Source organism: Mustelus asterias, chromosome 4 (assembly GCF_964213995.1).
Source record: "Mustelus asterias chromosome 4, sMusAst1.hap1.1, whole genome shotgun sequence".
NCBI lineage: Eukaryota > Metazoa > Chordata > Chondrichthyes > Carcharhiniformes > Triakidae > Mustelus > Mustelus asterias.
Genome location: NC_135804.1, coordinates 142,074,474 through 142,090,557, shown reverse-complemented (window position 1 = coordinate 142,090,557; position 16,084 = coordinate 142,074,474). Strand labels below are relative to the sequence as shown.

At 44.3% G+C, this 16,084-nt stretch overlaps 1 protein-coding gene across 2 annotated transcripts in view; it reads left to right on the top strand.

The window, feature by feature from the left end:
• The window catches only part of LOC144492405 (uncharacterized), a 202,283-nt gene that overhangs the window by 45,111 nt on the left and 141,088 nt on the right, over window positions 1–16,084 (top strand). Inside the window, exon 3 of one of the 2 annotated variants that reach the window (XM_078210412.1) lies at window positions 8,610–8,674. The exons of the other annotated variant lie outside the window; for it this stretch is intronic. Coding sequence (XP_078066538.1) covers window positions 8,610–8,674 — 65 coding nt within the window. The remainder of the gene's footprint in view (window positions 1–8,609; window positions 8,675–16,084) is intronic. 2 annotated transcript variants of the gene reach the window in all.

Here is a 16,084-nt window from a genome sequence, read left to right as displayed (position 1 = left end):
TATGTCTCTATAAGATCTCCCCTCAACCTTCTAAACTCCAATGAGTACAGGCTCAATCTACTCAATCTCTCCTCATAAGCTAACCCCCTCATCTCCGGAATCAACCTGGTGAACCTTCTCTGTAACCCCTCCAAAGCTAATATATCCTTTCTTAAATAAGGGGACCAAAACTGTACACAGTACTCTAGGTGCAGCCTGTACAGTTGCAGCATGACCTCCCTGCTTTTATACTCCATCCCTCTCGCGATAAAGGCCAACATTCCATTCGCCTTCTTGATTACCTACTGCGCCTGCAAACTGAGTTTTTGTGATTCATGCACAAGGACCCCCAGGTCCCTCTGCACAGTAGCATGTTGTAACTTTTTAACCGTTTAAATAATAGTCGATTTTACTATTATTCCTTCCAAAGTGGATAACCCCACACTTACCAACATTATACTCCATCTGCCAGATCCTTGCCCACTCACTTAGCCTATCCAAATCTCTCTGCAGACTCTCTGTGTCCTCCACGCAATTTGCTTTCCCACTCATCTATTGAGAAAGAAAAACTCCATGCAGAGGATGAACCTACCGTGGCTAACTCAGAAAGAAAAGGTGCATAAAGCCACGAAGAATAAGGAGAAAATAGGGAAAAAATTAGAAACCAGAAAAAGATGACAAAAAATTAAATAAAAATGGATAAACCAGAGGCAATAGCCATTTATTTACAAACAGAAAGAATATTTACAGGAAATTATTTACAGGATATATTTGATTTTGATTTGATTTATTATTGTCACATGTATTAGAAAAATATATATTTTTTGCGCGTTATACAGACAACGCATACTGTTCATAGAGAAGTAAAGGAGAGAGTGCAGAATGTAGTGTTACAGTCATAGCTAGGATCCAGAGAAAAATCAGCTTAATGCGAAGTAGATCCATTCAAACATCTGATGGCAGCAGGGAAGAAGCTGTTCTTGAGTTGGTTGGAACGTGGCCTCAGACTTTTTCCCAACGGAAGAAGGTGGAAGAGAGAATGTCCGGGGTGCGTGGGGTCCTTAATTATGCTGGCTGCTTTGTATCACAGCCAGAAAGGATTGGAAGGATACAGCAACAGCAATCCATACACCCACTACACTCTCAGTCCAGACTATAAACTGCGGTATTTAAAGCGTATGCTCTCCTTTAAACTGTGCACGCTCCCATCCTGCTGGAGGATGTCATATGGTTTCCGAGATTTGCAATGACATCCTTCCCCCTTTAAGTCCCCATATTATCTCGAGATATGAATATCCCAGTCCATCAGGGGTCTTCCTTCTATGTTGAGAAGGCCAAAGTATCACGGGTTGGGGTTTCCCCTCAGAGGTTGTCTCACTTGGGCCAGTCTCTCTATCTGCTTCTGTTGGTGCCGGTACATCCTCCGCTGTCACTTCAGCTCCTATGGCAACAGGCTCTGGCTTCACTGTGGCCTGTCCGTTCCTCTCAACACTTTGATCAGTATTACTGATGGGCATGGTCTGGGTTGACACCAACCGCTCTTATTTCCTCAAATGTTCCAAATGCTTCCTCAGGGTCTTATCCTGGGTTCTTACCTCATATGATCCTGCCCGAGTCTTTTGTACAATGATTCCGGATACCTAGCTAGGACTACTTCCAAAGTTCCTCATGAAACTTATCCCAGTAGGACCATAAATGGGAATTGAGCTGACTGCTGTCTGTAGGCTACTGGAGTCATCGCAATCCACTTGATTTTAAGTATCTCTCCAGTATGAGTAGTTAGCTTGGCTGCAATGTTCTCCAACCTCAATTGTTGGACTCCATCCTACAGGTAATGATAAGCTTGTTGCCCTACGATGGTTGCCAAAGTCCTGGTGTCCATTTTTGTTTTCAAGAGACGACCATTTAGTAGCAAGTACCACAGTTATTGGGGCCATTTTGCCCACATAAATGTTGCTTAAAGTTGACACATTCCACTCAAGTGACTGGCACTTCCCCATAATGTAGACTGTTTCTGGCTTCTGCACCCTTGGGGAGTGGGGAACCTCTGCTTGCTTCTATACCTTTGCTTTAAATGACTCTCCCGACCACCCCTGAAACATTCTGCATCTCGATAGCGGCACTTCTCTGGGTTCTGATTTCCCCCCACATCTGAAACACTTGTTAAATTTCTTGTTTAGTCAAAATGACAAATTTTACCCTAGTTCTCTACTTTGGTCATCCTTCCTTTGTTTGAACAGGTATCCTTAACTCCAATGCTGCTGCTGCTGCTTGCAGCCTCTCTCTCACACTGGTGGACCACACACCTCCAGGCACGCTTTGCAATTTGCGAGCACCTTTTTCCATCCTTTCCAAGCTCTGGCTCCACTAGCAGCTTCTTTTGGATTGCCACGTTATTTATCCCGCATACTAGTCTATCTCTTAACATATCATTCAGAGATGCTCCAAACTCACAATATTTCACTAATTTCCTTAATCTGGCCATGAAATGTGCAATGGGTTCTCCAGGGTGCCTCCCCATCAAATGAAACTTATTCCTCTGAAGAATGATAGAGGGTATGGTATGTAAATGGTTCCTGACCAACTCTACGAGCTCGGTCAATGATTTTGAATCAGATGCCTCCCGGTAAATCTTACTACACTATATGTCTGGGTGCTGCAGGCGATTAGCAAAATCATTTTCTGTTTCTCCTCCTCTATATTGTTTGCTCCATATAAGTAACGTATCCGCTCTATATATTGTGCGCTATCTCCTTTGTTTACATCAAATGGTTCAAATTTACCAATAAACAGCATGATACTCCTATTGTGCTGCGCTGAAGTCAGTTTGAATCAGAATGGAATCTCCTTCTTCACGTATCCTCCGAAAACAGAATGCCGATTTTTCTCATTGCCAGTGTAGTAACAGGAACTCCAGGCAATCGCAAATGAATAAGGCAATAACTATTTATTTACAAACAGAAAAACTATTCATAGCAAATTATTTACGGGATACAGCAGCAGCAATTCCATGCTCCCATTCCACTCTCAGTCCAGACTACAAACTGTGGGTTTAAAGCCTGCAGTCTTTTTTAAACTGCATGCACTCCCATCCTATGGGACAAGAATTCACATGGTCTCTGAGCTGTCATCCCCCTTCTGGTCCCCTATTGTCCAGAGATAACAATGCCAATATCCCAGTCAGATTTCCTGTGAAACGAGTGGCAGTAGAAATAATGGAAGTATTAACTGTGGTCTTCCAAAATACCCTAAATTCCAAAAAGGTGCCAGCGAATTGGAAAACTGTGAGCGTAACTCCCCTATTCAAGGAGTGAGACAGAAAGCTGGAAACTACAAGCCAGTTTTCCCAACATCTATCATTGGGAATAAATTGAAATTCATTATTAAGGAAGCAGTAGCAAAACATTTAGGAAATCATAATATAATCAGGCAGAGACAATGTGGTTTTATGAAAGAGAAATGTTATTTGATAGATTTATTAGAGTTCTTTGAGAACATAATGGATAGAATGGATAAAGGGGAACCAGTAGATGTAATGTATTTGGATCTCCAAAAAGCATTTAATAAGGTGCCATGTAAAAGGTTACTGCACAAAATGAGAGCGAATGGTGTCAGGACTTGATAACTAGCAGAAAACAATGTGTCGGGATGAATGATTAATTTTTGGTTTCGAAACTATAACTAACTGTGTGCACAGTGATTGGTTCTTCAGGGCTAATCCATCTAACTCACACATCTTTGGACGTGCACTCTAGTTAATTTTTTCTTTTGTTCTTCATGTTATTATTTTAGTCATAAAATGTTACAAAAAGGCATACAGAGGTACTTTGACTGCACCAAGAAAGGAATGAAAATTGTAGTTTTTTTTTATTCGTCTGGCTAGAGAAGCAGCTACAATTCCATTTGTGGTCAACAATCCGTTTGATTGCTTCAGCTGACACATTGTGAATGCTCGTGAGGCCACCAGGAATGGATCTTCAGGGCAGAAGTTCAGTGTATAGGTGATGGCCTTACTTGGGCGGCCACAGTTAGGATTTGAGCTGCTCTTCATTTGCCACAAGTGAAGCAAGTGTCTGCTGTGGCCCGTCCTAAAACTGTTGAGGCTTGTGGAGAATTTCCATGGGAAGACAGAAACCTGGGACTTCACCACCTCAGTTCCAAGAAAAACCCTGGAAATGGCATTAATAGCACTTCAGAAGGCTGGTGTAAAACAGCGAGCTTGTGAGCAAATTCACCTCCCTGTAAACGCAAGTCACAGTCAGGCATCAGTAACATATGTCCAATGCATTGTAAATCTCCACAGTCCTGAGTTCCTGTTCTTCAGAAATGATTCCAGACAAGCACCAGTAACAGAAGCTGTGCCAGCCAGCTTGCTGTTTTATTTGATATAGTGCCAAATGGATTAACAACAGAAGCAGGTTAGGGTGACATATTTCCATTGCACCGTATCCTCATCCCAAAAGGACAGAGAGTTACTGAGCACACTTTTTCTTGTCATTCATGTCACATTGCCCTGCAAAAATTCTCAGGGCCTTTCTCAAAGAAGATCTCATTGACACACACATTCAAGCACAGAATCACTCAATTAAATATCAGTGATCCTGCTGTTATTTTAAGTTAATTTTAAGGCAAGCTCTATCTTTGTTTGAAAAGGAAGGTTGGCTGATGGTGATATGAATAATTAGTCCAGCCCCACAGCCATATTAATGCCAGCCCTATTGGATCAATGCTTTGCAGCATCATTGAGGATTAGGTCAGTGTGACAAATATCACTCAACATCCATTTTGGCTTTATTTGATGCCAAGCTGGGCTTCCATTTTGCCCTCATCACAAAGACTATCTACTTGCCTCTGCCTCCATCTGTACATCAGCCCATCTGCAGCTGCTAACCTCATCCCTGCCCTTGTTATTTTTACACTTGACTATCTCAATGTTCTCCTGGCTATTTTCCTATATTCCATCCACCCTCTGTTAACTTCATCTCATCCAAAGCTCTGTTGCCTATGTTTTCCCCTGCCCCCGCCAATCTCCCAAATTTAAAATGATCATCCTGGTGTGCAATGCCTATCTCCAATCTCCTGAGCCACAACAAAACTCAGGAAGCTTGACAGCACCCAGAACAAAGCAGCCTGCTTGATTGCTACTCCCTCACAAACATTCAATCCCTCCACCACTGATCAGTCTGGGAGTCATGCGTACCACTAAGATACACTGCAGGAACCCCCGTAGTTGATAATCATCGACTTCAGGAAGCGTAGAGGAGAACATGCCCCTGTTTATATCAACGGGGATGAAATAGAAAGGATCGAGAGCTTCACGTTTTTAGATGTCCAGATCACCAACAACCTGTCCTGGTCCCCCCATGCTGACACTATAGTTAAGAAAACCCACCAACGCTTCTACTTTCTCAGAAGACTAAGGAAATTTGTCCGCTACAACTCTCACCAACTTTTACAGATGCACCATAGAAAGCATTCTTTCTGGTTGTATCACAGCTTTGTATGGCTCCTGCTCTGCCCAAGACTGCAAGAAACTACAAAGGGTCGTGAACGTCTATCATTCAAACCAGCCTCCCATCCATTGACACTGTCTACACTTCCTGCTGCCTTGGAAAAGTAGCCAGCATAATTGAGGATCCCATGCACCCCGGACATACACTCTTCCACCACATTCGGTCGGAAAAAGGATACAAAAGTCTGAAGACACGTACCAACCAACTGAAGAACAGCTTCTTCTCTGCTGCCTTCAGACTTTTGAATGGACCTACCACGTATTAAGTTGATCTTTCTTTACACCCTAGCTATGAATGTAACACTACATTCTGCATTCTCTCCTTTCCTTCTCTATGAACGGTATGCTTTGTTTGTATAGCGTGCAAGAAACAATACTTCTCACTGTACCCCAATACATGTGACAATAATAAATCAAACCAAATCAAAAGAATTCACCAAGGTTCCCTAGGCAGCACCTTCCAAACCCACAACCACTACCATCTAGAAGAGCAGCAGATACCTGGGAACACCTGGGTTCCTCTCCAAGTCACTCACCATCCTGACTTGGAAATATATCACCGTTCCTTCACTGTCACTGGGTCAAAATCTTGGAACTCCCTCCCTAACAGCACTGTGGGGTGCACCTACACCACATAGAACATAGAAGATAGAACATTACAGCGCTGTACAGGCCCTTCGGCCCTCGATGTTGCGCCGACGAGTGAAACCAATCTAAAGCCCCTTTATGCTCTTAATGTTGACGAGTCCACTACTGCTGCAGGCAGGGCATTCCATCCCCTTACTACTCTCTGAGTAAAGAAACTACCTCTAATATCTGTCCTATATCTCTCACCCCTCAATTTAAAGCTATGTCCCCTCGTGTTAGCCATCACCATCCGAGGAAAAAGGCTCTCACTATCCACCCTATCTAATCCTCTGATCATCTTGTATGCCTCTATTAAGTCACCTCTTAACCTTCTTCTCTCTAACGAAAACAACCTCAAGTCCCTCAGCCTTTCCCCATACGATTTTCCCACCAGACCAGGCAACATGCTGGTAAATCTCCTCTGCATCCTTTCCAACGCTTCCACATCTTTCCTATAATGCGGCGACCAGAACTGTACACAATACTCCAAGTGCAGCCGCACCAGAGTTTTGTACAGTTGCAGCATGACCTCCTGGCTCCGAAACTCAATCCCTCTACCAATAAAAGCTAACACACCGTACGCCTTCTTAACAACCCTATCAACCTGGGTGCCAACTTTCAGGGATCTATGCACATGGACACCCAGATCCCACTGTTCATCCACACTACCAAGTATCTTACCGTTAGCCCAGTACTCTGTATTCCTGTTACTCCTTCCAAAGTGAATCACCTCACACTTTTCCGCATTAAACTCCATTTGCCACCTCTCAGCCCAGCTCTGCAGCTTATCTATGTCCCTCTGTAACCTGCCACTTCCCTCCGCACTGTCTACAACTCCACCGACTTTAGTGTCATCCGCAAATTTACTAATCCATCCTTCTACGCGCTCATCCAGGTCATTAATAAAAATGACAAACAGCAGTGGCCCCAAAGCAGATCCTTGCAGTACACCACTAGTAACTGAACTCCAGGATGAATACTTCCCATCAACCACCACCCTCTGTTTTCTTACAGCTAGCCAATTCCTGATCCAAACCACGAAATCACCTCAATCCCATGTGTCCGTATTTTCTGCAAAGGCTTACCATGGGGAACCTTATCAAATGCTTTGCTGAAATCCATATACACCACATCGACCGCTTTACCCTCATCCACCTCTTTGGTCACCTTCTCAAAGAACTCAATAAGGTTTGTGAGGCACGACCTACCCTTCACAAAACCATGCTGACTATCCCTAATCAAATTATTCCTTTCTAGGTGATTATAAATCCTATCTCTTATAATCCTTTCCAAAACTTTGCCCACAACAGAAGTAAGGCTCACCGGTCTATAATTACCAGAGTTGTCCCTCCTTCCCTTCTTGAACAAGGGGACAACATTTGCTATCCTCCAGTCTTCTGGCACTGTTCCAGTAGACAATGACGACCCAAAGATCAAAGCCAAAGGCTGTGCAATCTCCTCTCTAGCCTCCCAGAGAATCCTAGGATAAATCCCATCCGGCCCAGGGGACTTATCTATTTTTACCCTTTCCAGAATTGCTAACACCTCCTCCTTATGAACCTCAATCCCATCCAGTCCAACAGCTCAGTACTCCCCTCAAGATGACAGCTCATCATCACCTTCTCAAGGGCAACTAGGGACGGGCAATAAAAATGCTGGTCTAGCAAGTCTCACCCACATCCCACAAAATGAATTTTGACAAATCTCTATCTGGAATTATTTTTCGCCTCTGGTGCACCCTTACGCCTCCCTTTTCCCCAGTATTAGCGGCCATGACTTAAGCTGCCAATAGGCTCCATGTTCTGGGGTTCCCTTCACCTCCTTCCCCTCTTTTAAACTCTTCTCAAAATTTTCCCACTTTGACCAAGTTTGTGATCATCAGATCCCACATTTTTTCCACTGAAACTTTGCAAAGTGGTTTGAAATGAAAGTTGTTGAACATTGAAGAAACCCTTTTGATGTTTGAGTTATTGGGCGGTTGTGTTGCCACAGTACATCTGTAGCCTCAGAGTGACCATTGTCTGCTGTGTGCTACACAATCTCGCGTCCCGAAGGAGCTTTATAATGGAGAATGCAGAGCAATATTCAGAAGCTATGGCAGGGCAGCTCAGGAACCCCCCATAGATTCACTAGAGCAGGGTTGACTGTTGTGTGTGAACCCAAAAGTCAGGGTGAGATTCCCTGGTCTCGCCGGTAGTGTACCCCCGCCTATGGATTTCCCGGCGGTGTGGGGTGGCTTCAATGGGAAATCACATTGACAATGATGGGACCAGACAAGCCCATCACCAATGAAGGGCACACTGCCTCCTGCTGCCAAGAAAACACATGACAGGGAGGCCGGAGAATCTCGCCCTCAGTGTTTGTCAAATAATCCAGCCAGTGGTCTTTTGAGAAAGCACATTTTAAATAAAAATTTTATAGAGGAAAACAAATGGCAGCAAACATCCCATTTGACATCCTGCTGAGTCCATTGCCTTTGTTTGATTTCCAGAGTTCCCTGCAATTGTTTAAAGAATCCAGGGCCAGGGGAATTTCAGCACTTAAGCAAATTACCTGGTAATTTATTTCATTACTGTTTGTGGGAGTCTGCTGTGTGTAAATTAGCTGCTGTGCTTTCCTCTATTAGAATAGAAACAGTTCAGCCTTTCATTGCTTTGGAAATTACCCATGACCTGATGTTAAAACTCAGTAGGACTGCAGATGAAGTGGGAAACCATTGGATAAGATCTGAAAGCGGGGATGGAGATCTATTATCCCACACCAATTAGCTACATCGCAGGCAATATGCAAGCCTCATGCAGCCTGCCCATTTAAATGACAGAAGCGTGCAGCCCAGTGCTAACAACACTGCTTAGTGGCTGCACATGTCAGCAAAACTCTGAGAGGCGGCACGGTGGCACAATGGTTAGCATTGCTGCCTCACAGCGCCAGGGACCCGGGTTCGATTCCCGGCTTGGGTCGCTGCCTATGTGGAGTTTGCACATTCTCCCTGTGTCTGCGTGGGTTTCCTCCGGGTGCTCCGGTTTCCTCCCAGAGTCTGAAAGATGTGCTGTTTAGGTGCATTGACCTGAACAGGTGCCGGACTAGGCGAATTTCACAGTAACTTCATTGCAGTGTTAATGTAAGCCTTACTTGTGACTAAAACATAGACTTCAACTTTAGTTCGTGCAAGGCTGGCACTGCATAAAATTAGCTCGCACTCCTTGGATAGAGTTCCTCTATCCTCAGAAGGCCATCAAGCCAGACATTGAGAAGGCAGTGGGAGCGGGGAGTCATCATAGTCGCTGCAACTGGTGTAGCCATGAGGATCTGGGTGTGATGCAGGCGGAAGAATACACAAAGATTGTCATCTGATCAGAGAGCCCTGCAGGAGCGAGGACAGGAACAAGGTACTGCTGATGGTGAAATATAATCAATAAATCTCACGCTGGCACTTTGCATACAATCGAGGATAACATGTAGATGACCATCCGCAGACATAAGTTGAAGGCAAATTGAACACAACAAGAGCTCACCATGGGTGACATTATTTGTGTTCATTATCATTACGTTCTGTCGTTTGGTCATTAACATAAACATTTCCTTTGCTCTGACGAAAGGTTATCCTGACTTGAAACGTTGGCTCGATTCTCTCTCCACAGGTATTGTCAGATCTGCTGAGTTTCTCCAACATTTTCTGTTTTTGTTTATTCTGTGTTAATGGGCTGAGTTGGCTGGACAGTTTGAATAGGTGCCAGATACAAGCTTGTAACTGAATGGCATTGTGTCCCGCTGGGGTTTTGGGTTGGGTTACCAAATACAGATTGTTTGCAAAGAAAACAGTGCCATCGACATGAGGAAACATCGATGCCTCGGCTTCCTCGCTGAAGGTTCGCAGGATCAAAGCGGCCCTGACGTCCCCGCCTCCCAGAATGTTACTGTCGTCTATCTCAATTGGTTGGCTGGGCCTGTATTCACTGGAACTTAGAAAAATGAGAGGGATCCAATTGAAAGGTAAAACATTCTGACAAGGCTGGGCAGACTGGATGCAAGGATGATGCTTTCTTTGGCAGGGATAGGGGGGGGGGTGGTTCTGGAACAAGAGGGTCAGAGGCTATCTGATATGGGGTAGGCCATTTAGGACTGAGATGAGGTGAAACTTCTTCACTCAGAGGGTGGTGAACTTGTGGAATTCTCCACCACAGAAGGCTGCGGGAGACTCAGTTACATTTAAGAAGGAAATAGATAGATTTCTAGACTATAAAGGCATCAAAGGATATGGGTTAGGTTGATTGGCCACGCTCAATTGCCCCTTCGTGTCAGGGAGATTAGCAGAGTAAATACGTGGGGTTATGAGAATAAGGCCTGGGTGGGATTGTTGTCGATGTAGTCTCGATGGGCTGACTGGCCTCTTTCTGCGCTGTAGGGATTCTACAATTCTATGATATGGGGGTGCATTGTATTCTGGTGTTGAGGTTCTGCCATGGCCACATTGAATGGTGGAGCAAGCTTGAAGGACTGAATCCTGCTCGTATTTTCTACATTTCTAAGTCTCCACGTCCTCACCCTACACCTCCCCGGACTTTTCCTCAGACCCAGATCCTCCCTGGCCTGTGGAGCTGCCTCGCTTCCCTCAGCCTCCAACTGGATAGGGCTGCTTAACGAAAGAGCTGCCAGCCTCTGATTGGATGGCAGCACTCCAAGGTGGGATTTCCACCGTAAATCCTGGGGAATGTGTCTTAAGTGCCTGTGAGGCAATGCAGGCCTCTCGCCAGCTCTCCAGCCAACAGACAAGACCCCGACACTTCCATAAAATCCCACAGGATGGACGTTTATATTTGTGTTGGAGGACTCAGTCACAGGCTGGAAAATTGGCGGGAACCTCACATTGCTTAAGTAACCACGTGAAGAGCATTTATGGGCCTTCGCCTGCTGTCACTGGTATTCAGCCAGTAACTGGCATAGAAATCCATATCCAGAAAAAGCTGGCATTAAGCTCCTGTTGGGTTTTCCTGCAGCCTCGTAGGTGGGGGCCCCCTGCCCTCAGCACTCTGTACTCAAATGAGGAATCGCATAGGTGGGGAGCAGGGGCCACCTTACAGACAGCGGGGTGTAAGGAGCTGTAGTCAAGGTAGCTATTAGTACTTCCTATAAGGACTCCATCCCGTTCTCCCAATTTCTCCGCCTCCGTCACATCTGTTCCAATGATGTTACCTTCGAAGTGGTGCTTCTGTCGTGTCTGACGTTTTCCTTAACCGAGGTTCTCCCACCACTATGTTGACAGGGCGCTCAACCAGGTCCAAACCATCTCCCCCACACCTGTGCTCTCACCCCTTTCCCTCCCTCCCAGAACCATGATAGGGTCCCCCTTGTCCTCACTCTTCATCCCACCAGACTCCAGATTCAAAAGGGCATCCTCTGCCATTTGTGCCAACTCCAGCATGATGCCACCACTAAACACAATTTCCCCCTCAGCTCCCTGCCAGCATTCCACAAGGACTGCTCCCTCTGTAGCACCCTGGACCGCTCCTCCATCACACCCTATTCCTCATCCCCTTCCCACAGCACCTTCCCATGCAATCACAGAAGGTGCAATACTGCCCATTTCTCTTCCTCCTCACTATCCAAGGGCCAAACACTCCTTTCAGATGAAGCAGCGTTTCACTTTTCATAATTTAGTCTATTGTATTTGCTGCTCCCAATGCAGTCTTTTCTATGTTGGGGAAAGTTAAACACAGACTAGGTGACTGCTTTGCAGAACACCTTCACTCTGTCCACAAGCATGATCCCAACCTTCCGGTCGCTTGCCATTTCAACTCAGTATCTTGTTCTCATGCACACATATCCGTCCTCAGTCTGCTGTAATGTTCCAGTGATGCCGAACACAAACTGGAAGAACAACACTTCTTCCAAATAGGCACGTTACAGACTTCTGGACTCAACATTGAGTTCAACAACTTTAGATTGTGACCATTCTCCTCTATCTTGGCCCCTTTTTTTAACCCGAGTCATTTTTGTCCCAACACACCCCCACTCCCCCTCTCCCACTGGGCCATCTGTTACTTGTTCTTAACTTTGCTTTCACTGAGCACTGATCCTTTACCTACTATTTTACCTTCATGCAAGTATCAGTACCTTCCATGGTCCTTCACACGTCCGTTAACACTTCCTCTGCCTCATGCCCTACAATCTCTTCTAACTCCAATCGATCGCTGACCTTTTACTCTGCTCCACCCCCTCTTATACAGTTTATAATCCTTCACATTTCTCCCTCTCTTTAACTCTGAAGAAGAGTCATACAGACTCAAAACATTAACTGTGGCTCTCTCCCCACACATGTTGTCTGACCCGGTGAACTTTTCCAGCATTTTCTGTTTCTACAGCATAAATAATTCACAGTTAATCCTTTTGACACAGTGGTGGCACTCTTGTGAGTTCAAGTCTCATTCCAGTGACTAGAGCAGATAAACTAAACTGACACTCCCAACCCTGGAACTGTGGGTGTACCTTCACCACAGGGACTCCAGTGGGTCAAGGAGCCGGCTCACCACCCCCTCCTAAAGGGCAATTAGGGATGGGAAATAATTACTGGGCCTTGCCAGTGATGTTCATGTCCTGAGAATGAATTATAAAAATGTATTACTGATGGAGTGCTGCACTGTCAGAGGTGCCATCATTCGGATGAGACATAAAACCTAAGCCCCGTCTATCCTATCAGGTGGACTTGAAAGAATTCCTGGCACCATTTTGGAGAAGGGCAGGGCTGTTCTCCCCAGTGTCCAACTCAAAGTCTATCACCCGCATCACTAAATCAAAAATCAGCCTATTATCACATAGCTGTTTATTGCAACTTGCTGTGCATAAACCGATTGCTGCATTTCCTATATTACAGTGACTACTTCAAAGACACTTAATTGGTTTTAAAGCTTTGGAGTAGGCTGCAGCATGAAAGGTGCTATATAAATGCAAATTCTTTCTTACTTCTTCACTAACTTCTACATTTAAAGATTTAGTAAATAAAATCCGATGTGCACAAAGCTTTTATCAGTGTCATTTCCAACTTGCAGCTTACTTATTCTTCCATTTACTTCATGTAGCCTAAACAACCAGAACCTGGGTGTAAGGGAGCATGTAATCAGAAACTGAACATGAACCCATCAAACCTACTTATCTCACACAATACAGACAGTCCTTGGATTTATGACACAATTAGTTCCTGAAAACCACATTGTAAGTCAAAACATGGTAAGTCGGAACCAATTTTCCCATAGAAACAATGGTATAAATGGGGGATTGGTTCATGTACCACTCATGAGGTGCCCAGTGCTATAAAATGCTCTCAACTCTCACCCTGTAAAGTCGCTGAGGCAATTGTTGCTGCCTCCACACCTTAGCGCAAGTTCATCGGTTAGTGTGGAGGATATAATGAAGCCATTAGATCACTGTCAATTACCTTTTCAACATATATCTAGGCACATATTAAATAAAACATAAGCATACAGCACATTGAAAGCATGAGAGTTGTGCAAAAAGATTAACAGAATAAAATGCTTGTTTACAAGCTAATAAAGACATTTTGACCTGTTTATTCATGCAGATGGGCAGCACCCGAACGCCAAAGCACATGTAGGAACATTCTGGCATGGCATCGCAAAGTAGAAACCAACGTTGTACAGTCAAAATGGGATGTCCATTTATAAACACTGTCAGTGCCATAACTCAAACATCGTAGAGTCAAGGAATGCCGTGTGTGGAATTTTCCCATCCTGCCCCGCCACAGGAATCATGATGGGCGGGACAGGAAATTTGGCAGACCATACAAAGATCTGTTGATGTCAGGTGGGAACTTCTGGCCTTGGGGTGAGCACGGTCGGAAAATCCCACCCCCTGTATTTACAATCTACCTTATTGTATGATACTACTTAATTCGGCCAAATAAAGTTTTAAATACATATCCTTGATCCATAAACTAAAATACCAAATAATGTATCAATCCATACCCATTATTTAACATAACCCCTATTCTCTTGTAACGTTGGTTTCTCATAATGCTGGCTTTATCAAAAGATCCATCAATGCATGTAATCTTTCACCTTCTCACTATTTCTCTAACCTTATCACCTCCAAACACATTTTCTCTATTTCGTTCTATTAGATTCAAAAGACACAACATCTATTTTTGATAACAGTCTATTCACTGGGTGTATTCTCTGGGTTTTCATGTACCAAAAGCTGATCTGTTTCTCAGCTACCGGCCTGCAATTTTCTCGTATGAACTAGGTACCACCCAATGTGCGAGGACGTGGAAAATCCACTCCAGTATCGTTAAACTTTCTGTTTCCTATATGCTAGTTTTCTTGAGGCTCATTCATTTTAAGTGCACATCTTAGAATTCTCCATTCATATTCAAAGCCACCCTGTTCAAATCCATATTATGAATGCCTGCCAGCATTTTAAGGAATGAGTTTTCATTCCGGGGAGGCAGTGGTGCAGTGGGGTGTCACTGGATTACTAATCCAAAGGCCCAGCCACTCTTTGACCTGGGTTCGAATCCCATCACAGCAGATGGTGAAATTCAATAAAGTAAGTGGTGAAATTAAAGATAAATCTTGAATGAACAGTCTAATGATGACCATGAAACCATTGTTGATTACTGTAAAAACACATCTGGTTCACTAATGTGCTTTAGGGAAGGAAATTTAAGGAAAGCCTGGGGAGGCGATGGCCAAACGGTATTACCGCTTGACTATTAATTCAACAATTCAGCTAATGTTCTAGGGACCCGGATTCAAATCCCATCATGACAGATGGTGAAATTTTAATTCAATAAAAAATATCTGGAATTAAGAGTCTACTGATGACCATGAAAACATGGTCAATTATCAGAAAAACCCATCTAGTTCACGAATGTCCTTTAGGGAAGGAAATCTGCCATCCTTACCTGGTCTGACCTAGATGGCAATGTGGTTGACTCTTAACTGCCCTTCAGTAACTAGGGATGGGCAATAAATGCTGGCCAGCCGGCGGCGCTCAGGTCCCACGAATTAATAGAAAAGAATCTTAATCTGGTCTAGGCCTACATGTGACTCCAGATCCACAGCAATGTGGTTGACTCTTAAATGCCTTCAATAAATGCTGGTCCAGCCCACATCCCTTGAGCGAATATGAAAAAAAACTCTGCAAGCTTTTCTTTATAAGGACAGTCCTGAGTCTCCCAACATTGGCTCTCAGCCCAGCAATAATTTGATTTTAAAATCTCACCCCTATTTTCAAATCCCTCCATGGCCTCACCCCTCCCTATCGCTAAAGCATCTCTCAGACGTACAAGCATCCAAAATCTCAGTGCTTCTCCAAGTCTGGCCTGCTGCGAGCCATTGGTGCTCTGGCATTCCCTTCCTTAACCCCCTGCAACTCTCTCTCTCTCTCCTCCTTTAAGACTACTCCCTGTCTCTTTGAGTAAGCTATTGGTCACCAAACCTAGCATCTCCGAATGTGACCCAGTGCCAAATTATTTGTTGTCAAATGAAATAACAAACATGTGTTTTGTTTGATAATGTTCCTGCGAAGCACTTTGAGAAGATTTATGATAAGTGCTGTATAAATACAAGTTATCATCACAGAATTATTCCTATTACTATTTGACCGATTGGATAGGTAACTGGCTATCTGATCGAAGACAGAGGGTGGTGGTGGATGGAAAATTTTCGGATTGGAGGCAAGTTGCTAGCGGAGTGCCACAGGGATCAGTGCTTGGTCCTCTGCTCTTTGTGATTTTTATTAATGACTTAGAGGAGGGGGCTGAAGGGTGGATCAGTAAATTTGCTGATGACACCAAGATTGGCGGAGTAGTGGATGAGGTGGAGGGCTGTTGTAGGCTGCAAAGAGACATAGATACGATGCAAAGCTGGGCTGAAAAATGGCAAATGGAGTTTAACCCTGATAAATGTGAGGTGATTCATTTTGGTAGGACTAATTTAAATGTGGATT